The sequence below is a fragment of the Mustela putorius genome, unplaced genomic scaffold, assembly GCF_011764305.1.
Source record: "Mustela putorius furo isolate JIRA1106 unplaced genomic scaffold, ASM1176430v1.1 tig00000407_pilon_pilon_pilon, whole genome shotgun sequence".
Lineage (NCBI taxonomy): Eukaryota > Metazoa > Chordata > Mammalia > Carnivora > Mustelidae > Mustela > Mustela putorius.
This window is the reverse complement of record NW_025421373.1, coordinates 11,477,280-11,504,175: the sequence shown is the minus strand read 5'-3', so window position 1 is coordinate 11,504,175 and position 26,896 is coordinate 11,477,280. Positions and strand designations below refer to the sequence as shown.

General features: G+C 47.6%; 1 protein-coding gene across 1 annotated transcript in view; it reads right to left on the bottom strand.

The window, feature by feature from the left end:
- Window positions 1-26,896, bottom strand: part of EGFLAM (EGF like, fibronectin type III and laminin G domains) — a 181,293-nt gene that overhangs the window by 21,361 nt on the left and 133,036 nt on the right. The window contains exons 12-18 of the mRNA XM_045079488.1: window positions 25,101-25,245; window positions 21,447-21,636; window positions 13,074-13,199; window positions 11,472-11,715; window positions 8,350-8,461; window positions 3,690-3,806; window positions 1,046-1,226 (exon numbers count right to left, since the gene is read on the bottom strand). Coding sequence (XP_044935423.1) covers window positions 1,046-1,226; window positions 3,690-3,806; window positions 8,350-8,461; window positions 11,472-11,715; window positions 13,074-13,199; window positions 21,447-21,636; window positions 25,101-25,245 — 1,115 coding nt within the window. The remainder of the gene's footprint in view (window positions 1-1,045; window positions 1,227-3,689; window positions 3,807-8,349; window positions 8,462-11,471; window positions 11,716-13,073; window positions 13,200-21,446; window positions 21,637-25,100; window positions 25,246-26,896) is intronic.

Sequence of the window (26,896 nt, the reverse complement as noted above, 5' to 3'; positions counted from 1 at the left end):
CAAAACAAGTTCTCCTACTATTCCTATACTACAGCATCTGCCTGTAACTGTCTTCCCCTAAGCCTGAATTCTGATAAAGTTCAGGAACCTGGAAAGAGATGGAAAAGAGAGAGCACACGTCCCTTCACTGAGGCTCACCACCTCACTTCCTGTGGCCTGATGCCCCCCCCTTTTTTAAAATTAGTTCCCAGACAGGTGAGGCTGTACTAATATCTGAAACAAAAAGATCCAATGGCCTAACATGACCATATACTGGTAGGCCTCTTCTGGACACAAGGTCCGTGGCCTCCCTGGGGCAGATGTGGGAAGCTCCATCATGTAGGGCCTGTGACCTGCTCTAGCTTTCAGACAAGGGCGGGCTGGAAGTTGAGTAGCTCCCAGCACCTGCAGGGAGCAGGTGCTTCTCACCAATAACAATGACGGTGAGTACTGGTTGAGGGCTTAGTAGACATGTTTCTCAGGAATAAGCATTGCCTCATTTAACCTATATTACCACCATCTGTGTTAGACATTATTGCATGATTACTCCCATTTTATTGAGGAGGAAACCCAGGCACAGAGAAAAGAGCATGAAAAATAGCACTTCACAGAAGGTTATTTATAATTCAGCAGAATTTACCTTTTTCTGTCCTGGGCAAGATTTCTCAGATTTCTCGTTATTATGTTCACAGGTAGAGGTCAACATACTTACCGGCCTCTAAAGCCCAGGCACCCACCTATCAGGACGGACTCTGGGTATGGCTCAGAGGCACGGGTCCCGGAAACCCTTCTTTTAAAAGCTTTCCAAGTGACTTGAAGACACTAGGATTTAAGCTTTTGGTACCTAGACCATCAGGGCATTCTCAGGGAAGAGGCCCACTGTTAAAGATACTTTGACATTATGATTCTTCTTTAATAGGATAATTAACCATGGGACATACCAGCTATTATGTTCCTGAACTCACTGCTCAAAACCACGTGCCTGGCTGTCCTGGGGTTCCCAGTGCCTCCTGGAAGAGTGCGGCCCCCGTGCTTCCGGAGACACCCCTTCCCGCTCCGTGCCTACCTTTCTGGCAGTGCAGCCCCTCAAAGCCCAGGGGGCAGTCGCACTCGTAGCTCTCCTTCCTGGGCCGACAGCTGCCCCCGTGTGCACAGGGCCCCGCCACGCAGGGGTGGGCTGCGTTCTCCACGTTCACGCCGCACGTGAAGTCGTGCTTCAGGTGGATGGTGCGGTCGTTCAGAATGATCTGCAGGGGACAAAAGGTCAAGATGTTTGGGCACTCGGGACACATCTTCACAGTCAGCTGAAGCCTCCCTCGGCATCCTCACCTGCGAGACGCCTGGTGAGGGAACTTTCATAAAAGAGAAAACGTCCAGTTCGTGTTTGTATCACCTTGTAAAAGCGATGCAGAAACTGATATCATTACCTGTGGCCCTTGGGAGACTCTGCAGAGAGGAAAGCATCCTCTGGCTCTGGAAGATTCCAGGAGGTCATAAAGAGGTCCCCATAAATGAGGGTCCTCAACCTGGCTGCCTGTTAGAATGGTCTGGGGAACTTTAAGAAAAGTACCGATGGCCGGGTGCCACGCAGGTCCCCCCTGCATCTCTGAGGGTGGGGGCCGGTCAGCAGTCACTTTTAAAAGCTTTCCAAGTGACTTGAAGATGCAGCCAAGGAAGAAAGGTGCTGCTGTGAAGCCAAGTAGGAAAGAATACAAAAGAAAGAACCACACGGGCAGGAACCAAAGGAGAATGGATGGCTCCCGGTGGCAGTGGGGCTGGGAGAAGCTTCACCCTGTGCTGCTGTGTTCTTCTGGCTAATGGGCTCTGGGGAATCTACAGCTCCATCAACTGGGTCTTCCTGATTGTCCCACCCCCTCCTCTATGAATTCCCTTCTTCTCCACATCCTGTTCCCCACCATTTAAAAAAAGAAAGAAAGAAAGAAACCCAGATGCCATTCTTTGCACTGCGTGCAGACTCGCTGGTACAGGAGAGCTCTTTTGGCTTCACACCCTGCTCCCTGCAGTGGGGGCTCTAGTGCAAATGAGGGGTGACGGGGAGAGATTACTGGGCTTTCCAGCCCCAAATAAACGGAGCCAAGCTTTTCAGCCCTTGCTGTGGAGAGTGTGTTTGTTTTGAGCTGTGGGTGCTTCAGTGTCATGCACTTCCAACCTCGGCTGCATCTTTGAGTCAGTTTGCGGAATCTGCGGACAGAGCACCTCTCAGAAAGACCTCCGCCCTGCAGGGCGTCCGAAGAGGTTAGCCGTGGTCCTTCCTGCCACTAATGCGTGGTTCCACAGGCTTGCCTAGATCTTGGAGGGTGTCGGGACAGTTGGGAGAACACTTCTTTTCCTGGTCTTGAATCCTACAAGCTGCAAGAAAGCAGCCAGAATCCTTCTATAGTTGTCTCCTTTTCATGCTCCGAGTGAAAAGACTGTGAAACTGAGTCATGCGTACTTGAGACAAGCCAAGATGCTACCGTCCACCGCGGGACATGGCAGAGCCAGTGACTCAGCCCCTGGGAGGGGAGGGTGTCCTGCCCAGGAGGTGCGGAGGAAAGGGCTCTGTGCGCTGTGTGAAGGGGGGAGGGGGAAAGCCTGACAAGGGTGGGGAGAGGGTGTGGGGCCCCTTAGCATCTCCGCTTTCTAAGTGAGAACTTCAAACACGTGATTAAACACAGCCAACCGTGCTGATGGGGGACTATGGGCTGAGCTGAGGTGTCACGGATATCGCTGTTCAGCCACACAGGGAAACACATCAGAGTCAGCAAGTGTTGACTGGACCCCTTTAGTGGGACCCACAGCGGGATACAAGAGGAGAAAGAGCTCCGCGGGGCCTCTCTGAGTGCAAGTCATGAAAGGGTCTCGTTGCCCTGGCCTCCTTCGTGCTGGCCTGCCCCATACTTCATCCCAAGGCTAGAAAGGATCCGCGGCCCACCACCCGCCATTGGTTGCTAAAGGAAAACAGGACAAAGTTAACATCCAGGAATCGAATATGCTTTTCTTCAAATCCTTTTTCTCCCAGGGTTTCATGGTCCTGGAAATCTGGTTTGGTGAGTCAGCCTGCATGTCTGTTACAGACAAAACATGTTATCATAACCGGAGAGGTCATGGGCAGCCCTAAGGGAAGGAATAACAGACAAATATGAGTGGGGTCAGTGTCCTATAGCTTTAACTAGCTGAAGGATTGTTTTTGCTCAACCTTCTACGGAAGGACTTCCTTCACCTATGCTCTTAGGGGCTGGGTTATGTGATGGGTGAACAATTGTTAACTTGCAGGGGTGGCAGTGGGCGTGGAGGTGGGATTGGGGGTTGGCTCTGACTTGAGCAGACCACAGAGTAACCCCAAAGGGAAGCACAGAGCCAAGACCGGCTAGAAGACCCCCTCGGCCTCCTCCCCTTCGGCAGAAGCATCGGCAGCCACCTGCAGCCTGCTCCCTCCCTCAGCACTGCCTGGATCCTTTGGTGGATTGGCTGTAAGGATTCCTCTTCACTGAGCTGTGTTCATGGAATGTCTGCTGGACAGAGGCCTGGGAGCTGACGTTATCAGAAAGTGGGATTGGAAAGCTCTGTGGCTAGCATTAACAAAGAAAACCTTACAACTTTCCCCCAAGCTTCTTTTTTGGAGGCATTGGATTACAGCGCTCACAGTTCTCGAGCCCATCATCTGCAGACCAGGCCACACAACAAACATGCGTAAGTGAAGCCGGTACCTTCTGGATGCTTCCACTAAATGGCTTCAGGATGCCCGAGTTCTTCTTCACATCATCGTAATTCGGGACTCCGCCGATAAAAATGTCCGTGTTGCACTTAATCTGCGTGAAGCCTCCCTGCCAACAGAGGAGACACGAAACACGACCTAGCTTCGGAAAAGGTAGTCAAGGCAACCAATGGGTACAGACACCCCAGGGACGCAGCCCAGCAGGCTGGCTGGACTTCCACATTGGCTGGCATCGCCACTTACCCCCACTGTTGGAACGTCTGTAAGTGCAGTAACCTGTTCAAGACTCTGTTTAGACATCTATAAAATGGGAACCCTAATGTCTACCACCGAGAGCTGTCACGGTGCGTGTGGTGGGCTGCACGACTGCCCACCCATAGTCAGCGCTTCTCCAAAAGCACCCCCTCTCCCTGCAGGAAGACCAGCTCCAACCTGCTGATCTTGATGGGGCGAGGGAGCTGGCTCCAGGCAATAAAACTCAGGCAGCAGAGAAATGAATCACGTCTTCGCAGAAGCTTTCCGAGTCAGACAGTAGCTCAGGGTGACTCTCAGCCTGAGTGCCCCATTCAAGCTGCACCTGACCAGGGACACCTGGGGGTCTCAGCCGATTAAGCATCTGACTTTGGCTGGTTTTGACTCAGGTTATGATCTCAGGGTGGTGAGATCGAGTCCCGCCTCAGGCTCCGTGCTCAGTGGTGAGTCTGCTTGAGATTCTTTCCGTCTGCCCCCATCCTCCCCACCACCTCAAATAAATAAATAAAATCTTTTTTTTTTTTTTTTTACAAAAAGCTGCACCTGACCACAGGTGGATATGCAAGTGAGAAATAAGCCCTTATTGTAGCTTTTGATATTTTGGAGGCGTTTGTGATTGCCATGAGCACAGTCTAGCCTCTCTTGAAGGCTGAGATCTGCTTCCTTAGCACTTTGCCCCGGGTTGGATGCATAATCAGCATTCCTGTGTAACCAGCTATTGTTATATGGGCAGTGGTAAAGACAGAACCGCTGGAGGCCAAGAGAAAAGGCAGGCATGGTGAGTGGGAGGCATTCCTTATCAACTACAAAGGGTAGAGAAATTCTTCTGTTTTCCATATTCTGAGAAAACTTCCCATGTCAACCCCCAGAGGCTTTCCCCTGTTACTGGTTACTTCCCAGCCTAAACTCTCAGGCGTGGGCTGGTCAACAAACTGTGCGTCATAGTTAGTGTCCAAATTCCTCCAGATAAGAGCTGTAAGCAAAAAGTTAAAATGTTCCAACAAAGGGGGGCACCTGGGTGGCTCGGTGGGTTAAGGCCTCTGCCTTCGGCTCAGGTCATGATCTCGGGGTCCTGGGATCAAGCCTCGCGTCGGGCTCTCTGCTCAGCAGGGAGCCTGCTTCTCCCTCTCTCTCTCTGCCTGCCTCTCTGCCTACTTGTGATCTCTGTCAAATAAATAAATTTAAAAAAAAAAAATCTAAAAAAAAAATGTTCCAACAAAGGGAGACACATTGAAATCTGGGATCTCTGCGATGAGCACTCTTTAGGTAACGTAAGCCAGGTTGCCTCCGATTTATGGGGAAATGAAATATACATAGTAGCATCATCTAGTCATTGGTTTAATCAGTGTTATTGGGCATTTCTGTGTCCCAGGCACTAAATGCTGGCCAGACAAGAGGGAACAAGGAAGTTCCTGCCCTCCAGAGGCTTACACGGACAGTTCCGGTGAGTCTGGAAGTACTTGCTGGCGGGAGGTGTGTGTCCCATACTCTAGCCTGGACCCAGAGACTTGGGGAGGTGGAGGTGGTCGAGGAAGGGTCAGAATTGTAGAAACCAGACAAAGTCAGGGCTTGCGGGGAAACAGTAGGTATAGAACAGAGGCAGGAAGGGATCAGACACTGCGTGCATAGAAATTTGCTCTGTACCCAAAAAGCAGTGAGAGAAAATAGTCCTATCTGTGTTTTAGGCAGATCACTGGTCAGAGGGAGGAGAATGGATGTGGCACCAGGTCCGAGTAGGGACGGGGAGACAGGGAGGGCAGAGAGGAAGGGGCACCATCTTGGGGGGAGCTCACAGTGATGGGGTCCAGCCAGGTAATGGCAGAGAGGTCTTGACTGGGATGCAGACAGCACCACCTTCAGTCAATAAGCTTTGGCAGCTTCCGGGGTTCTTATTTAACTGGCCCAGGGTTGGCAGGAGGCCGTGCTCATCAAAGAAGCCGAAGGGCTTTCTGGAATTCTAGCGGCTGCCTAGAACATTGCCCCAGGCAGCAGCTGTCACCACACACCCACAGGCACCCATCGCTGTCCTGTCTTAACTGCTACCCAAAAGTTCAAGTCAGATAATAAGAGGAGAGGAGGAAGGCTGTAGGGTCAGAGGGATTTCAGAGAAACAGGCTGTTTTGAAGAACCTTTGAGTTGGAACAGGACGGGCCTCATGGGGTGAGAGTTGCTTCCTTTCGGTTGCTCAGCAAAACCCTTGCCCCTACCCCTAACCCATCGACAAGAGGCTGGGCTGCAGCTGCCCCACCCATGGGAAACCGCAAGAGAAAAGCAAACAGACCCCACCAAAATGAGGCTTCGCGTCTAGATCTGCCACTTCTGGTTAGCTAGAAGTGGATGGGAAAGCTAAGTGAAGCCACTGGTTGGGGTTTCTGGAGCCCTTAAGTTGGGAATGGACTCAACCCTGGATGGTTGGTATTTCTCAGCTGAACGACCCAGGGCTCAGTTTGGCTTTAGTGGACACTTAGGGGTCGACATCCTGGGTTGACCCCCAGCAGTGTTCTCTAATCCCAGCCACCTCTAAGCTCTAGAACCACTATTCCTAATACCACTGCTCTATCAAAAGGGTCAGCCATGCCTTTGGATGTGGTATGGGCAGTGTGGGGAGCAGAAAGCCCTGGTGGGGGAAGATGTGATTAAGGCTCAGCTCATTGAGATCAAGCATGGGGACTTCCACACCTGCCTCAGAGCTGCCTCAAAACAAACAAACAAAAAGATAAAACCATGGCACAAGCACCCAGAATAGCTACACTTAACCCTCATGTTTACATAGCTTTCCAGGTGGGAGTTGCGCTCCAGCCTGTCTGGTTCAAAAGCCAACAGGGAGGCAGAGGTTCCACCATGCTGGTTTAATTCTCACTCTCTGACATGGTAGCAACAGAAACTGTGAGGTATGGTTTTTACCATTGTGTTGTCTCTTCGCTGTAGAATACCAATGGTAAATACTATGTCCTGAAGAGTTCTTTATTTGTAACCAAAGGCCTTGACCCTACTATCTACAAATATACCCATTCTGAACTTTTGTTCCTGTTGTACAAATGTTTGTGACTAAGGCCTACAGAGATATAGCGCTTTTTTGAATTTATATTAAGTCAACATACAGTCAAGTCTACAGCTGTGAATTTCTACTTCTATCTTGGACTAAATTCAGCTGTTAGAATTTTCTGGGTCATAGCAGAAGTGATTCCTGTTCTCCCTTTACAATCCGTCTCCCTCTTTCCCTCCAACCATCCCTCCCTCCCCTCCACCCTGTTTTCCTTCCTTCCCTTTCTCCTTCTTTCCTTCCTGCCAAAATACATATAGAACATTTTGTAGGTCTGAAGGGTCCTCACCTCTTAAAGAAGAACCCAGTTTGGGATTCTTCTAATCATGAGGAGGTCCTTGGTTCGGACAGGACCTCTCACCACAGCCATCCCTCATGCTGGCCTCTGGACATATACGTGTCCTTCCTTTTTTCTTCTTCAACCCAATACCTCTTTCCTCACCAAAAGTCTCTTTTCCTTCCTTTTCTTTTTTCTACCAATCCATTTTCTTATCAGAATACCTACATTCATTAATAGCCTCTTTAAATCTGGTGATGCTCAGAACAAAGACTGTTGGGAATTAAAATAGTAGAAAATCCAAATTCCCCACTGTTTTGGGGGGACTAAATGTTTTGTGTGTAAAGAACCCTGGTAGGTTATAATTTAAAATAAACCTCTCTTATCTCTTCTTAAAAATGTTATTTTCTTTGGACATGACCTTGGGAATAAAATCATGGATGAAGGTTATAAACAAGTAGAAATTCTTGTTCTTGAGGTCACGAGAGTACTCTATTAACAAATAAGTCAAGCTGCATAGGGTTGACCGTGCGTTAGTACCACTGCGTTTTACATGTATACTTATTCTCATTTGCACAACTCTGTGAACTAGGCCCTATTATCATCACCCTAATCGCCATTTTATAGATGAGAAAACAAAAACTTAGAGGTCAAATGACTCATGTGAATTGACAGAATGGAACTAGGTCTGGAACCCAGGAGCCTAGGGTCAGGTGTAGGACTCACCCAAGGCAGGCCCCCGCAGGCCCGCGCTCCAAGTCCATGTCCTGACTATCAGACACTGACTCGAACAACGGCAGGGATGGGCGGTAGTGGTGGAGGTGGCAAGCAATTTTGTAAACGCCATACTTGTAGCCGCTCGCTCAGTCCTTGCAACAACTGTAAGAGACCTCCCACATCATTCCCCCATTCACAGCCGAGGAATAGAAAAGTGAAGAAACCTGCCCAGTGGGGAGCTTGGGTGTTAAGTGAGGCAGCCTGGCACTGGGGTCCGTGTACTTACCCACCACGCTGCTGCTCTTCTCACCAGAAGAGGGAGAAAACACTACCCCAGTTCCCACTAAAGCATATCCTTCTTACCTCTGCCATTGCTTCCACCACCTTCTGCTTATCCACTTGTAAGATCCCATTCTTTGCTGTGCGAGACACGTGCAGGTCATGCCAGCGGCCCAGGGTGAGGGGGTCTTCACTCCTGTTGAAAGAAGGAAACTTGAGCGTGGGTTAGCATCCTCAGTGTTACAGATCCCACTCATGAATCCTCCAGAATGCAACCGAGGCCAACCTCAGATGCCTCATTTCATTCAGTCCAAAAAAAATCATTCCTGTTTAGTAAGCACGGCAGGCAAGGTCCATCTATTGGAGCTCGGACCCCTTTACGGTAGGAACATTGCAATTATTATTTTATTTATTCGTTACAACAAGCCTGAAATGTGGGTCAGATGAGCCTGGTTTTCTAAATGAGAGGTGATGAGGGGGTGAGATGTGATCACAGTTGCACATAAGCTTTGAAAACGGAGAAGTTACCTGGGCTCTGGTGTAAAACACAGATTCTCTGCTGTACTGATGTTTACAGCATCCTTTGAAATGCATAAAAAATTGGATGGATGGATGGATGGATGGATGGATGGATGATTGGACAGATAGATGGATATAAGGATAGCTAGGCATGTGACAAAGCAAATATAGCAAAATATTAATTATAGATGGCAAATGAGAGATACAAAGATATTTACTGTATAGTTCTTCCAACTTTATTACATGTTTGAAATTTCTCATAAAAATGTTGGGGGGAGATTCCATATTATCTGATATTGTAAAAAGGATTAAAGGTACTTTAAAAATTCAATTACTAATTCAAGGTAGAAGTGCTTGAAGTTTAAATGTTACTGACAGGAGTTTTACACATTACTTTGGATAGTGAGGTATGCAAGAAGAGTATAATTATTGCATTTGTATTTCTAACGGTGTCTAGTTCCTAGCCTTCACTGAACCTCCCAATTATTTTTTGATCCTGGATCATCTTTAGAAAACTGTCAGGAATACCAATGGGCACAATTATCGAAAGGTCTCCACCCCCTCACTTGATTTTTTTTTGCTCTGGCAAATGCTTTTGTGATTTGTCCTTAGCAATTAGAATTTAATCACCTTGGCTAAATCGATATGCAATAAAGAAACCAGAGGCACTCTTACAGCAGCCCCATCTCTGTGATAAGTCATAGTGCCTTGGTGGCGTGCTCGTCCTGCAGAGGTCACTCCCTGTCAATACCTGCCTTCCTCAGCATGCTGGGATCGATCGCAGCCATCACAAACTCATTGCAATTGCCTTGATTTTTGAACCAGGTTCATAATGAACTTGACTGCCTTCTCCTTTTCCTAAAGTTAACATGATTTGGCCAGTTCCACAACTTCCTGTGGTTAGGGGTTTTCAGCGAATGTTACTAATCAAGCAGGAAGTCTTTGAAATGGTTTTCAAAATAAATATCTTGCAAAGGAGCTCCTGAAACACCATAGTAATCACTGCTGTCAGGTTATACTGGAGAGGGGATGGGACAGAGGGTGCTCTGCCCCTTGAACACTTTGAGCACTTGCTTTCTTTTGTCACAACCAATATGCAGAATCCTTTTTCTGGGTGCTTTCCTGCCAAGCAAGAAGACAATAACTCACAGTAACAAAACAAAACAAAAAACTAAAGCCTCCTCTTGTCTCAAAGAGGCACAGAATTATGAAGGAGAGATGCTGGACACTCAGGTCCTATGAGTCTGTGACCTCACAGCTGGAGCGGTCACTGCAGAGTGTGGAGTTGGGGGTGCCTTCCGTCCAGGAGGAGGGCTGATCAACCTGACCCTCCACTCACGCTTTCGGTCACTCCATGTCCAGGAGGAAGCCATGTGAAAACACAAGGTGATATTCAAGGTGTCTTCCCCTCTCAACTTGACAAACAGTTCTACTGGAATTGCTTCAACTGTTTTGCATAATCATATGTAAATTGAATCAATTAAATACCTACCAAAGTTGTCTTGAGACCTAGGACATTTTTGCATAACCAGAGGTACAAAAATGTAGTCCTTTTTAAGAATTGTTGGAACCTAATGCCGTAAGCATTTCTCATCAGCCATGAAAAATGGCCAGCAGTTAAGGGCGATGTAAGGTTGTAACATCTCTCCCAAACGCTCTTCCTAAAAATGATAGTCTAGCAGTAGGAATTACGATGGAACGCAGCCCGCGATTTCCTTTAAAACAACCACCACCGACTGGTTTCCTGCTGCAGGGCGTCATTGAACAAAACACTGTAGTGAGTTTCAAAAAATAATTCACCAAACATAGGAACAAGAACCATGTCTGCCTTTGATGAACAGGCTTCTGGCTTGAAGGTAAAAACTACTGTGGGAGCAAGATGGTAAGAAGGGGGAGACACAAACAAATAAGAAGAGCATGGGCCCTTACCATCCACAGACTAGGGGAGTCATCAAAATAGCGACACACTGGATGGGAACAATCGATCTGCTAATAAATTAACAGTACAAGCGGGATTCCAGGAGGACAGGTTTGACGACTCGGAGCCAATTCTGCCACTGCCAGCAAGTATTTAAGAAGCAACTAGTCACCGCCACGCTATCAAAACCACCTGTCACACAGCCTTCCGGAGACCATGCTCAGGGATGGGGCTCTGTGACAGCTGACTCCGCGCCCGGCTCTACGTGGAGAGTGTAAGAGACTCGCTAGTAGCTGGTACCATCAAAGACACAGTGTAAGAGGACAGTAAGCATGGAAAGCGAGGTCACCAAGGACATTTATGTTCCATGTCCGCTGATACCTCTTTGCTGGTTGTCATCTATTTGCTGAGCGCCCACCCAGGGATGCTCCGAGCACGTGCTGATGACTTACACTTCCTCCCATTTCTCCTGATGGCACCATAGCAAAGGAAGGTAGGGGAGCCCGGCCAAAGCTAGCCTGCCTGCCACAGACGGACACACAGAGTCGCTCCCTGCTGGGGAGTTACTGGAGAAAAAAAAGTCCTGTCAGGAGGAAAGCCTGAGCCACAGGAAGCATGTTATCTACAAACACAAGGACAAATTTCAGAAAAGGTAACTGTGGAGGGAAGACAGGAAGAGTGCTAGCTATCAGGACAAAGTCATCTTTTCCCATAGTGACTGCTGTGTAGTGTTTGGGTGGGGGGGGGGCATGAAGGTTGCAGCCCTTACCTGAGAACACCGGTCCCAGAGCCACAGTCGAAGCGGAACTCCACGTGGCCCCCTGCCATGTTGATAGACAGGAAGTCCTTGCTGGCTGTGTCATAGCTGTACAGCAGGACGCCGTCCCCCGAGTCTGGCCGAAACGTGATCTCAAACTCCGTGAAGGAGAGGTAATGCTGGGGCTCCAGGGGCCAGGGGGTTGCAGCATAGGACCTCAGCGACTCTCTGAATTGTGGAATGATCAGGCTGAAAGCTGAGGATAGAAGTGTGTCATTAGAAATCCCTCTGGGGCAGGACTAGCCATGTTCTTGTCTTCCTGCGTAGAGAGCAAAGCTGCATTTCCCCGCGGCCCTGAGATCACTGGCCCGCGTAACCGAATTCCGGTTAGTAGAATGTGGGAGGGAGTACCACACGGCACCCCAGGTCCGGCCCTAAAACTTCCCTCCATCTTGCACGCACCCTCTTCCCTCATCTGCTGGCTGAATGAAGGAAGGGGAGGTGGCGGGAGGTGGATTCTAAGGCCCCCGGCAGAGCCACTGGAAGGCAGGAGCCTGCATGGAGCAGTCCTGAAGGACTGCATGGAGCAGAGGGTGCGACCCTCCCCCCCACCCCCCGACCTAGTTGCATCAATGTGTGATGTGAGCAAGGATCAACCTTTATTATGTTACACTACAAAGTATGAGATGATATGTTACAGCTCTGGTTTACTGGAAACCATAGGCCCTCTTCTAGGAGAAATGAGATTTGAGATTACTGTGTTCAAAAGATTTTCTCCCAGGATGGTGTCTTAGGTCCAAATTTAAACCACTGGTAAAAAATTAAAACATGTTCAACTCTGCATGGTGCTCCAAAATCTTTTAAAAATCTTTAAAATTTTCCATTATTGTATGTGCGTTTGTGTACACGCATGTGTTTACATGTATATACACACATGTTGGCGTCTACATGTACCGGGACCTAGGCAGACAGTATTGAGGGGTGGAATGATTCACTAGAACAGTACAAAAACAGAGAGTCAAGATGACTTTTGTCCTATCCGTTGTTACTGATTCTGCGTCTCACTTCCCAACCTTTTCTCTGAAACTGTCAGCCATTCTAACGAGCATGAGCTGCAAATGGTCTGATATAGACCATATGCGCAGAGGTTTTTCTAAGTTTTTGGGGGGCCAAAAGGAGCTCACCAAAGCCTGGCCCAAGAGTATCTTCAAATGAATATATCCTTGGCTGATTTGACCCATGAACACTCAAAGACACACCAACCTTATAAAAAGGGGCAGGGGGGAACACCTGGGTAGCTCAGTTGGTTAAGCATCTGACTCCAGCCCAGGTCATGATCCCAGGGTCCTGGGACTGAGCCCCGTGTAGGGCTCCCTGCTCAGCGGGGAGTCTGCTTGTCCCTCTGCCTCTGCCTCTCCCCCCACCCCACCTCGTGCACGCACTCTCTCTTAAATAAATAAAATTGTTAAAACAAGATTCTCCTGTGTCTCCCAACACTGCATAAATTTTAATTCCATAAAAATGTATGGGACCTTGCTAAAAGCACACTGATGAAAAATTATATCAACATGAATTAACCATGCAGAGATCACAGTCAACTTGCTTTTTTCTCACCATCTTCACAGTGTCGCCCTTTGAATCCAAGGGGACAGAGGCAAACGTAGGAGTCGGCTTTGACGGCCGTGCAGGTGCCACCGTTGATACACGAAGCCTCATCACAGAGCCCGCTGCTGCATTCCCCTAAATACAGAAGAGGAATTACCAAACAGATCCGTCATGGGAGCCAGGCCGAGATGATGGCACTGAGCACGCCAACAGCTCAGGGCTCCGGATAAATACAGTTCCCTTCCACTCCTGTTCCCTGGTATCGCTGCACAAGTTCAGGGGAAGTGGAACGTACCTTCGTTTTAATTTGATTTTGGCTTGTTCTTTATGAAGAATCATTGAATCTTCAAAACATGGTGGACACAGTTAATCAATAGTCAATTGTTGGACAAATTTATGACCACTGACGAGGATGAATGAGCTGTCTCTGCTTTAATTCATCTCTCTCTTATTCCTACAAGAGTGTGTTTCAATCTCGCCACATCAACAAGGCATTTCTGTTAAAAGTGTTCTTGTTGGTGTGGCTGCAGTTCCCTTAAGTGCTAACACCCTGGGGGTTCAAAGTGGAGGCAATGAGGTAGGGACTGAAGCCATGTCTAATGTATGACCTGGCCTGAACCATCCACTCCTTTGTCTAAGGCAGGGAGGGGTGAGGGGTAAGGGGGCTCCCTAATACCTCAGCACATGCCTTCCAGAATCCCTGTTATGATCACATGGGAGACAGCAAGGTGGCCTGTAGTAAAAAGTGGTGAGACACTCCACGCCAGATGGGTCCATTCTCTTTACCGAACACAGAGAGGCCCATGCAGGGCACATTTTGTCATTGTCAAGATCATCGGATGAAGGAGGAACAAATGGACCTCCCCTGCGCTGCTTGTCTTCTGCTTCTGCTGTCTTCCTTCTTGTATATATGAAATAAATTAGACAGAAGGGCCAGTATTTGGTCCAGAACGACATAGGCGAGTACAAAACACTTCTTTCCCGGATGGGGGCAAAGGGGCACATCTCTGATTGAGGGGTCCAGCCCTGTGCCCTGCAGGTTGGTGATGCTGGGCCCGCCTGAGCTAAAAGCATCCCCCACCCCCAACGTTGGCCTGGTTGTGTCATCTCTGCAAGCCTCACATCCTTTCGTCCTCAGCCCTCTGTGTTCATCGAGCTGATCCAGTCCCTGGTTTCATGCTCAGCCTCCCTGGGAGGATGAACTGGGCTAGTAGAGTGTGCACCCCTCGAGGAGGCCAACTGCAGGGGCCCGTGACAGAGGTGAATTCGAGTCCCTGCAGATGGCTCAGTACTCCAGCCAGGGTGGGCTGGCTTTGGCAAATCCCAGTTGGGGCCCCTGGAAGTTCAGGCCAAAGTGACAGGTGGTCTGCAGTCACAGTCCGAGCACATGGCCAGCATCCTGGCTCCGCGGGGAGGGTGAGGAGCATCCCCGAGAGCCAAACTTGCAGGGCCGTGCCCCCACTGGTCTTGGTGGGCTGTGGCTCTTTCTCAGAGAAGGGCTGTTCCCACAGGGGAGACACGAGCTTCTCGGGTTATTTTAGATGCATGCAGGAAAATATTACTTTATATATTTGCATTGTGACTATATTTTAAGAGGTGGGAGTGGGATGGGGCATTTCCTTGATGAAAGGGTGTTTCGGCTTAATTCTGCTGGCCATGGTATGCAAGCCGGACCAGGAGCGCTGGCGTGGGAAACAGGAACGAAATCTTATGGAGAGGGAACCTGGGGCTGGACGGGGTGGTGGCAGGGGATATGGAGAGAAAGTGAGACACAGGCAAGGAAGAAACAGCCAGCTCCTTCTAGAAGCTGACAGTGGAGGCAGACTCTAGCATAATGTCCAGGGGGTCCCCGCCGGGCCGTCTGCATAGAGTGGCAGGAGCAGAGCCATGAGCACGGCTGGGAGCGGGAACAGGTCACTCTGGGCAGAGAAGCTGGCCTCACTCAGCTGAAGCCTATGGTCCCTGTGCCAGCATCCCCTGCTCAGCCCCGTGGACACAGCCCCTATACACATGAGGGGCACGCTGGGAGGCGGCAGTGACGTGGGGGTAACCTGGACACCAGGAGTGGAGGGGCTTCCTAGAGAGGATGGGGAAAGAGCCCCGTGGGAACCAGGGAACCAGGAAAGGGTGAGGAGCTGGCAGAGAAGACAACAGGAGAACAGGCCAGCGGGCTGGGAGGACTCAGGGCAGGTTTGAGGAAGCTCTGGAGCCAGAGCACAGAGAGCAGGCAGAGTTAATACTGCTGGAAAGTCCTGGAAAAAGGCTTGCGGGTTTGTAAAGGGGTGACCATACCCGGTTTTAGGAGAGGGATTTTGCTGTGCCATGGAAGGCAGAAGCTCTATTGCAGGGGGTTCACATGGGTGCCTGGAAAGATTGGGAGCGTCGGGTCTAGAAAGAGAGGAGCGAGGTGCCTGGGGTTCCCAAGCGCGGAAGGTAGCAGGGTTTTGTGAGGCATGGTGCTGGGTTTCAGCAGGGGGACCTGAGCAAGTGAGAATAAGACCGGGCCGGTGCGGGGGCAGGTCCGTGAACTGATTAAACACATTAATCTTTATTTTCCCTCACTTCCAACTGAACGGGAGTGTTCCCCTCAGTTACTAACGTAGGCAACAAGCCTCTAAGAATGGGCAGTGCTCGTGGCCTGTGGCCAACTGTTCCGAGTTACTGTTATATCACATTCCACTTGTTGCAGATGTCTCAAAATATCATTTATGCTAATTCCTACTTTGAAACCATGGTAGCTCTTCCACCCCCATTAAATAATCTTATTCTCTAATGCTTTATAAAGAAGCACAGATACTATTACAATAACAAAACTTAAAAAAAAATTGTATGGCTTTATTTCAATATAAGTGTTTCCTATCAGGGATATTTTTCTCTGCATTTATTTTTTTTTAAGTTTTTATTTATTTATTTGAGAGAGAGAGAGCAAGCATGAGTTGGGGGGAGGGGCAGAGGGAGAAGCAGACTCCCTGCTGAACAGAGAGCCCCACGTGGGGTTCAATCCCTGAGATCATGACCTGAGTTGAAGGCAAAGGCTCAACCGAGCCACCCAGTTGCCCCTATTCTCTGCATTTAAAAATGTCATTTCGAGGGGTGCGTGGCTGGCTCAGTCAGTGAGCGTGTGACTTTTGATCTCAGGGTTGTAAATCTGAGCCCCACATTGGGTGGTAAGATTACTTAAAAATAAAATCTTGGGATGCCGGGGTGGCTCAGTTAGTTAAGCATCTGATTCTTGATTTTGGCTTAAGTCATGATCTCAGGTCATGAGATCGAGCCCTGCATCAGCCACTGCGCTGGGGCATGGAGCCTGCTTAGGATTCTCTCTCTCTCTCTCTCTGCCCCCTGCACCCCCTGCTCTCTCTCTCTCTCTCTCTCAAAAAAAAAAAAAAAAAAATCCTAAAGACAATAATAAAAACATTTGAGAAGAGTTCATTGGCTTCACAAGACCATTAGAGAAGTTCATGGCACACGAAAGGTTAAGAACCCTTGGGTTCCTGAAATGATGATCCTAGTAGCAAGGTCCAGGGATGTCGGGAAGGACAGAAGCAAAGTGGAGATAAACAGGTCAGTTTTAGAAGTGAGGAAATCTTCCCAATCTTAGAGCGGGAGGAAGAAAGTTGGTGTTCAGGTCACGGGCCTAGAGTGCTGGGAGTACCTTGGCCCCACTAAATGAAATCACTTTTGTTGACACTGAACCTACTAGATGCCAGCTTGTGTTTACGCAAGACAATGAAGTGAGAGCCAGTGAGAAGTGAGGCCACTGAGGAGAAAAGTGAAGGTAGAAGGTCACGGGGTAGAAGACATTAAGGACACACGGGCAGGGAGCAACCTCCTCCCCTCGTCCCCCAGTCCAGAACGGAGGCCTGTCGGTCTCCCCTACTGAAGACCTGTCAACTTAGTCTACACCTCTGCCACCACCACTGGCCTGGAGCAAATCGCCATTATCTCTGATCTGGACCGCTGCCATCACTGCCCGGCCAGTTTAACGTGTGTCCTAAATACTGCTTCCAATAAGCTGTCCGCGGCCAGAGCGATCTTTTCAAAACACAGACTACATCCCGGTAGACCCACCTCCCCCGGTACTCCCACTGGGACAAGTCATTTCCTCTGCCCGGAATGTTCTTCCCTCTCTTATTTGCTTTAAAAGAAAAATGCTTCAGATAGCAACTTTGCATTATATCCTCAGAAAGCTTTCCTGGACCTCCTGCTCATACAATTCCCTTATTACACACTATTATTGTGTTATCACTCCTCCTTTGTAACACTTACAGCCAAACGTCATTTTACATTTACTCGTGTGGTTGTTTGATCAATCTGGTCTCTCCTTGCAGCAGCTACGTGAGGGCTGAGCTCCGGTTCTTGTTCATTACTTTATCCCCAGCACCTAGAGTCATGACTGACATTAAGCAGATGCTTAAACAAGTATCTTGAGGGAAAGAATGACTAAAAGACCGACAAGCCCATGGGGAGACCCACGGACACCTCAGACCTCTGGAGTCTCGAATAACTTGGGAAGCGGCTTTGTCACGCTGACCCAGTGGGGTGTGTGTGAAGATCCAAGACAGGATTGGAAAAAACGAGTGCTGCTGGTTTAGGTTGGAGAAGTTGGGTAGAAATACTGAAAGAAAAGTCTAGGCCAGAGAATGCAAAATTTACTGAGATCGCAGACTAGTCTAGAACATGAATTTAAAGAGAGTTCAGTCACTGGGAATAATCTAATGAAGGGGATGAGGTGGGAGGGCTTGGGGAATGAAAGGTCCCTCTGAGGAGCGGAGGCAGGCTGAGGTGATGGGGGAGGGGAACAGAGAAAAAGCTGGGGTTGCAGACAGCAGTGCCAACTTAGAGGTACCAGACAGAGGAAGCATGGGTCTGCTACTGTCATTACTTTCTTCTGGAAGCCTGTATCCCCACCAGAAATTCACTGCTGTTGGTATGAGCCCAGCCTTCCCCATGGTGGCACTGCATTTAACTTAAAAGAACGTGAATTTCTGAAGGACTAACTCCGACTAAAGCAAGTATGGAGTATGAGGAAGCAGCCCTTCTCCAGCACGCCAGGGTGAAAGATGGGAAGAAAATGAAAAAAGGCAAGTGACTGATGCCTGCCGTTAAGGTTCATCATAGGCTCACAGTCATCAAAGAATCCAATCGTAGCTCCTGAGGAGCCCAGAGCCAGTAAGGTGGGCCCGCCTGGTGCCATCGGCTCAATGGAGAGGTTGGTTTCACACTGTGTGAGAATTTAAAGCACTGCCAGAAATTGGTCCTTGCTCAACTTCTCAATGTCATAACTACCCATCAGATGACCACACGGCCTGGAGGCCACAGATCTTTCAGGGCTGTTTCCCTGTTAGTTCAATGAAGAGAGAAAAAACTGCTTATAGCCTGCTTAATGGGTGGAGTCAGGATATTAATAATAATATTAATAGCAGGAAATATTTACAACATGTTTGCTATGTGCAAGGCTTTGTTCTTAGTACTTATATGCACCACAACTCATCTGGAGAAAGTAATCTTACAAGGAAGTTACAAAATATATTCATAGGTTGAAGCCAAATTCCCTGTATTTGGAGACAGGGCCTTTGAGAAGGTAAATAAGGTGGTTTGAAGTCTTAGTGATCCAATCTGAGCAGTGTCCTATAAGAAGAGGGAGAGACACCAGGGATAAAGGCACCGACCAAGGCCACAGGAGGACACGGTGAAGGAAGGGTTGCCAAATGCAAACCGAGGAGGGAGGCCTCGGGAGAAACCAAACCTGCCAGTGCCTTCATCATGAAGTTTCAGCTTCCAGAACTGTGAGAAAAGAATGTTATTAAAGCTACCTGGTCTGTGGTATTTTGTTACAGCAGGCCCAGCAGACTAAAACAGTCACCAAGTTAACCAAATTTAGAATTACCTATCTGCTCTCCGTGATGGAATAAACATCCTTATTCCTTTAAAAAACAATCCTAGTCTTTTCAAAAAATCATGCTGAAACAATTGGACATCTGCATGCAAAAAAAAAAAAAAAAAAAAGGTAATAATCTAGACAGAGACCTTACACCCTTCACAAAAATTAACTCAAAGAGATTACAGACCTAAATGTAAAACACAAGACTGTGAAACTTCTAGAAGGTAGTGTTGACAAAAACCTTGACGACCTTGGGTAAGGCAATGACTTTTTAGAGACAACACCAAAGTTACAACCCTTAAAAGAAGTAACCAATAAGCTCAATTTCACTGAAATTAAATATTTCTAATCTATGAAAGGCAGTGACAAGAGAATGAGAGGATAAGCCACAGACTGGGAGAAAATATTTGCAAAAGACATATCTGAAAAAGGACTGTAGTCCAAAATTCATTAAAAAAACAAAAGTCTTAAAGTTCAACCATAAAAAAACAATCTGTTTTTTTTTTTTTAAATGGGCTAAAGACCTTAACAGACACCTCACCAAAGAAGATATACAGGTGATAAATAAACATATGAAAAGATACCCCACGTGATAGGTCATCAAGGAAATGCAAATCACAACAAGATGCCACCACACATCTGTTATAATCTGGAACTCTGACAACACCAAACTCTAACAAAACTGTGGAGCCACAGGAACTCTCAAACATTCCAGGTGGGAATGCAAAATGGGACAGCTACCCTGGAAGACAGTCTGGCAGCTTCTCACAAAACTAAACATATTCTTAGTACGTGACCCAACAATCACACTCTCTTTTGTTATTTATCTCAAAAAGTTGAAAATTTATGTCCACCCAAGAAACCTTCACACTGATGTTTAGAGCAGTTTTATTCATAATTGCCAAAACACGGAGGCAACCGAGATGCTCTTCAGTGAGCAAGACAGACAAGCCCGTAGTACATATAGACAATGAAATATCACCCAGCACCAAAAAGAAATGAGCCATCAAGCCAGGAAAAGGCATGAATGATGGGTGCTTGGGTGGCTCAGTGGGTTAAAGCCTCTGCCTTTGGCTCAGGTCATGATCCCAGGGTCCTGGGATACAGCCCCACATCGGGCTCTCTGCTCAGCAGGGCACCTGCTCCCCCCCAACCTCCTCTGCCTGCCTCTCTGCCTGCTTGTGATCTCTGTCTGTCAAATAAATAAATAAAATCTTACCAAAAAAAAAAAAAAAAGCATGAATGAAACTTGGATGCGTATCACTAACCAAAAGACGCCAGTCTGAGAAAGCTAGTTACAGTATGACTCCAACTATGTGACATTCTGGAAAAGGCAAAATCATAGAGAATGTTAAAAAAAAAAAAAAATCAGTGGTTACCAAAGGTTGGGGGTGGGGAGAGAGGAGAGAGAGAAATGAGCAGAGCACAGAGGGCTTTTAGAACAGCAAAAAGGCTCTGTATGGCACCAGAATGGTGGTATTACATTATACATTTGTCCAAACCCGCAGAATGCACGATGCCACGAGTGAACCACAACACGAGCTACAGACTTTGGGTGATACTGATGGGTCAGTGTGTGCTCACCGCATGTAACCAGGGGCATGGTGGTCATGGGGGAGGCCATGCAGGTGGGGGTGCGTGGTATAAGGGAAATCTCTGTACCTGCCCCTCACTTTTTTGTGTGAACCTTAAACTGCTGAAAAAATAGTCTTAATAAAAAAAAAAAAGAAAATAGAAAAAAAAAAGTCAGTCCTACCTCTGCCTACTCTTTTGGATAAGTTTTATTTGACTTTCAGCCCCAGTTTCCTCATGTATGAAATAGGCACAACAAGGGTGCCTGGGTGGCTCAATTGGTTGAGCATCTGCCTTTGGCTTAGGTCATGATCCCAGGGTCATGGGATGGAGTCCCATATCAGACACCCTGCTCAGTAGGGAGCCTGCTTCTCCCGCTCTTCCCTGCTTGTGCTCTCTGTCACTATCTCTGTCTCTCTTTTTTTCAAATAAATAAATAAAATCTTTAAAAGTAAAGTAAACATATAAATCATAAAATAGGCATAACAGTAACAATTGCTACCTCGTAGAGCTATTGTGAGGAATTAAGGCAGATACGAAAGTGCTGGACACAGTGGTCAAGAATTAGAATTTTGTCATTTCTCTGGAAGCAGAGGGCTTATGAAAGTTCTTCTTGCATTATTGTGTTGGCTCTTCCACTGGACTGAGGAGGAAGGGTGAAAGGGCTAAACTGCTTGGTGCCAGGCTTCATGGAGAAGGCCAAGGGCAGCAGGACACAACCAAGGGTTAGGTGTGCCATATTGTTTACCACGTCTTGCTGGTCAGGCTCAGGTCACCATGTCTGCAAAGCACCAACCTCACCTCTTGGGCCCACCTCTGGGGTAACCACATGCCTACAGTTGCAGTCCATGAAACTGTTCACCTCCCTGGCCCACACCAGAAGGGCAATCCCAGAAGAGCACCCAGGCAACTGGGCAACCACTTACCCACGTCAGCTCCACTGAGTGCCTTCCCTAGGGGCCAAGGCCTCATGTCGATTCTCTTCCCATTAACGGTGAGTGACTGTACACAGCCTTGAAAGCCTCTGTTTGTTCCTGTTGCTCTGACCAACCAGTATGCGCTGGGAGCCCCTCCAAGATAGAGGGGTGTCCGGAAGGTAATTTTACTGTACTGGCCCTTTAAGAAAGATGAACACTGTAACTCACTGACCAAAATCGAAAGCCAAAACACAACAGATTTTTAATGAGGGGCATGGTTAAGATGTAGTTTATAGCCCCCCTGCTTTCTTCCATCTGTATTTATGTTTACAACATTGCCTGGAAAATTAAACCCATGGTTGCTATAGGAAACCTAGGGAGCTCCTCCGAGGGCTGTGTTTTGAGAAGGGGTTTTGGAATGCCTGGAAGGGAAAAGAAGGGAAGGTGGGTCAGAGCCAAGAGTAACCCAACAGGCAGGGCACCATGCTGGACATCCAAAAACAACTTTCTCTTTCCAGTCCTGACACCAACTTACTGTGTACCTTGGATGAATCATAGGGCTCTTGCGTGTCTCAAAAGGTGATAATGCTAATTTTGTGTATATATGGGCTAACACTTACCTTTTACTTCCCTAGTCTCCCATATACTATGTCCTGCAAGAAAAGTTGTGTGTGGCGGGGGAGAGGGCAGGAGTGCCACACAGATTGTGTTGCAAAATATTTTGAAATTTGCTCACGGATACAACTTTTGTGTATGTGTATATCTATAGTTAGGTAGGGACATTTCTAATCTTAGAGAAAACCACAATCTGGATTGTAGGTTTTGAGGTTATAAAATACTGACCTGAACATTAGGTAGGACAAAATTAAGGTACCCTTTGTCATTTGTTTTTTGTTGTTGTTGCTGTTTTTATATATTAAAGAAATATCTTATTCATTTGGATTAAAGGGGGCTGGGAAAATCATGTTGCCAGAATTTATAAAAAGCCCAGAATGTAAGCCACTGAAATAAAGAAAATCTTTATCTTTTAGACTTTTGTTGCCAACAAATAGAACATCTAAATCATTACTTTATCTTTTCTAATGAATAGATAAGAATGATTTATAACTAGTGGACTGAATATGAGCTAGGCCGCTTTAAAGTACTTACAGAGAATTTTAAGGATTGTTCGCCAGCCACTGGGCACACTGCTTTTGTTAGATGAATTGAATGCCCTGTGGGCTTATTTCATTAAGATCCTCAGAACTCACTCTGGATCCCATTTTCACTCTGTTCCTTGCTCCAGGATCACAGTAGGGGCCTGACAACTCAATCTTTTTCTTTTTTCTTTTCTGGAACATTCCATGGATTGTAGGGTGAGTGGTTCCTCTGAGCCTCCCTCACAACATCCTAGACAATAGTCTGATAAAATTGGCTTTTACCTTCCTCTGATAGGTTTGCTTTGGGTTCTGGAGCCTGTTTTGCCTGCTATCAGAGAATTGGAAGTGCCCTGGAGTTAGCCTATACCCAGCACAGCACTTAACAGTTTTTGACGGGTGCCAAATTGTGAAAGTCCAATTCCCTTGCTTTGGTTGGGATCACTCTGAGATGTAACTTATACTACAGAGCTCCCCTACAGAATCAGGCTGAAGCCAGACCCTAAAGAACTTTGTAAGCCTTGATTTAAGACAGAGTCACGGGGCACCTGGGTGGCTCAGTGAGTTAAGAGGCTGCCTTCAGTTTAGGTCACAATCCCAGGGTCCTGGGATCAAGTCAGGCATCAAGCTCCTTGCTACATGGAGAATCTGCTTCTCGCTCTGCCTGCAGCTCCCCCTGCTTGTGCGTGTTCTCTGTCTCTCTCTCCCTTTCACTCTGACAAATAACTAATTAAAAATTAAAAAAAAAAAAAAGACAGAGTCACTATCTCCCAAGACAGTTTACCAAACATTCCACAATTGTCCTGCTTATTCAACTTGCTAGCAAATCCGGGTAGTAGAGGCAAACATTGCCCTGAGTAGCCATAAAATTAAATGCTTCTTGCAATTAATTCTTATATTCATTAAAATTATAGATCCACAGGATTGGAAAAGATATGGAAACTCATACAGTCCAATCTCCCATTGACTCCTGGAGCCCTTGTGTGTCCCTACCAAAAGATTCTGGTAACGTATTTTCTGCACACCCCCAAAGACAGGGAACAGTCTCTGAGATCATCTGTTGCACTTCTGCATACCTTTGTATGATAAATTGGAGTTAAAATCACTTCCTTAGGATCTCCCCATCCCACTTCACCTTGGGGGTCCACAGAGTAAGTCCTTCTTCCCCCAAACTCTCCCTCTATGATGAAAAGGCACCATCCACACCTTCATCTTCTCTCCAAAGTAAACAATGCTCCTTCTGTTGATCATTCTAAGGATTTTAGGTCAATTTCCCGTTTCAATAACTGTTGTTTAAACATGCTTCAATTCGACTGTGGTCCTCCTAGAGTGCAATCACAGATCTGAATGCAAGCCTCTTAGAGGATCTGAGTTACCATTAGAGCACTGGAGGCTATGTACATAGCTCCTAGAATATAATAGGACTATCACCTCCATTTTTCTGGAGGTCTCTACTAATGGGACTTATCATTTCTTGAGCTTGTTGTTACTACATGGTTCTGTTTATTAACCTTTATTGAATTTCCTTGCTTTAAACTGTAAGACATTTTCACATGTATTGCTTTATTACAGCTTCTCCATCCTATTTTCACAGTTAGTATTTGGGATCCAAGTTCAAAGCTTCTTTATTCCTATCAGACTTAACTGTAATCATATTAGGGCTGTTGTCCTGGCATGTATATGATTCTGTAGTTCATTTATCTTGTCTTTTTTTCCTTAGAAATAACATGCGTATATGCATAAGTGACCTTACAGGATTCAGTGACTCAATTGGATTCTTGTTCCTTTGGAACCACGGGGGTCCAAATTAATGGGAATCAGCAAGGCATGGCCCTTTATATAATATGTCCTGCCAGTAAAAAATAGGGAATAGTCCAGGCAGGGAGGAAACCACACACATATACACAAAGGCTTTTTTGCTACATTTTTCCTCAGAGAATACAGACACCTGCCTGATTATAATTACAGACTCAGTTCCTTGGCAGCTTGCTAATCCAAACCGTTTATTCTAAACAGGGCTCTAAAATTGCCCAGTGCATGACCAATATGTGAATACCTAGGTGATTTACTGCGTAGCCCAACAGTTAAATTGTTTGACCACTTCCTGTAATCACCCCCCCCACCCCCGCAATGTGGTAGATAAAAGGATCATTCCTGCAGATTCAACCAAGGGAACTTTTCAGGACTGTTTTCTAAAGTCACACGGCAACACCCTTGCTTTAAAAGCAAGCTTTGTGTTTGGCACTAATAATGGCTTCTATTCTTCCAATATGGGCCTTCTTCTCCCCTGGCTTTGATGTCCTTGTGGAAAGAGGCCACGGCCATGAGCACAAGGCCAACTGTGTGTTTCTGCACCCCCTCAGTGATGATGCTTGCAAATTCAACTCTTCTCCTCAATAGATATGGGATGGATGAGTGCCCTGAGCCTGTGTCCTGCCCTGTCTGCCTCAGCTCTCAGCAGGGAGGGGGTTGGGAAGGTGGGGGTGGGGAGGAGGCAGGGATGCTAATGGAGGGCGCTCACACTCACCTGGGACTGGCCCGACACGGGGGTGCCGTTGTTCACCTGCAGTAGCCCTTTCAGCCCATCTCTGTAGAGCATGACCGTGTGCCAGGCCCCTAGTTTGATTTTGCTTTCACTTATAATGATGGCAACCCCGGTTCCGCAGTTAAACCTGTGGGGAGGAAAAGGAGGAAAAGGCCCTCTGTTCAACCGGCTCATTAGGTGTTCTGACCCCCCCAACAGCATTTTCGGGGTGATGGCTTCTTTGAGAGTCAACCTGTTTGGATATGTTTATGAGTATCAAGAACTGCTTCAATCTCCACATGAAAGAGCTACACTTTGCCTTCAAATGTGGGGCCTTCTCCAACCTGATTTTCTCTGCAGCTTCGAAAAGGATGGGCAGCTAAGACCTCCCTCCTGCCACCAGTGACTGCCAGATGCTTCAAGTGGATCCAAGGTACGGCGAACTAGAACTTGAGTCATTCTGCTTCCAGGTATTTCCCTGGGGACTTTCCCCAACTCCCAGATGATGGGCTCAGTGATATTAATAAAATGTAAAAAACACAAGTCTTCACACTCATCTTGGCAAGCCGGCCAGCGCCGCCATCTGTGTTCAGCTGTGCCCAAAGGCAGTGCCGTTTCCACAGGAGGCCCCAGCTTTGCTGGGGGGTGTGGGCGGAGGGGGAACATTCTCAGACGATTGCTTTATTCTTGTTTTTGTTTTCTTTCTCCAACTTCCCTATGGCCCAGGGCACCCGCTAGTCACTATGCCTGACGTCTAGAATTCTGACCCTTTCCCGTCAATTTCCAGACGGCTGCCATGCCGCTTCCCGAGATGGCCAGTGGGGAAGGACACGTGACCAACATCATCCTTCTCAGGACTTGCACTAACTGCAGCTACTTCTCATGGATTCCCTGCGTCTCCTCGATGATCCTCGGTGCAGAGGAATGGGGTGGAGATGCGTGGCGGAGTAGGCTTATCTAGAGGGGGCGAGTAGGCTTATCTAGAGGGGGCGGAGGAATCAGGAGATGCAAAGCTGGAGGGCGGCTGCCATAAACTCCTGCCAGTGCTACACATCCTCTGAGCGTTAGTGTGTGTGTGAGTGTGAGAACCGCTGTCCAGACCCTGGCCCAGCCTCGGACCCCCACGAGTCAAAGCAATGGTGGACCACTGTCTTCCCCAAGTGGGATGTTCTACCGTCTTCTCCAGCTTAACCTAAAGTAATCTGGGGGCTGAAATAATCAAAAGACAACAACAGTGGATGCTTCTGGAGTGCTTACTACGAGCCAGGCACCGCTCTGAGCACTTTCGTGTATTCATTCATTTCCTCCTCACAAGAGTCCTGGGAGGAAATGCGGGCTCAGAGAGGTTAAGTCACTTGCTGAAGGTCAGGCAGCAGAGGAATGGTGCCATCAGGACCTTAACCAGTGCACTAGGGACAAGGTCAAGGCTGATCCTCCTTGGTCATTCTCAGCTGCTGTGTACACCACCATGAGGGTGGTTCAAACCCTCACACCTCCACAAAACTTGGCCCCAGAAAACCCCTCACAGATTTAAGGTGGCTTCCAAAGTATGTTGGGAGAGAAATGACCAGGGCTGAGGAGGAGTGCCAGTCTGCAGCCCCGGGGCGGGGGTTGGGGGGATGCTGAGCCAAGGATGGGCTTTGAGCCTCTGGGAACACTCAGGAGGCTATAGGCTCCTGTCTGCTCTCTGTGGCCATCAGTCCTATTTGCCACAGGAGATGAGAAGATCCCAGCTTCCTTCCTGTCACATCTACTTGAGCTTGGGGAGTGAAGGGACTGGATTGCTTGGGCTCACTGTT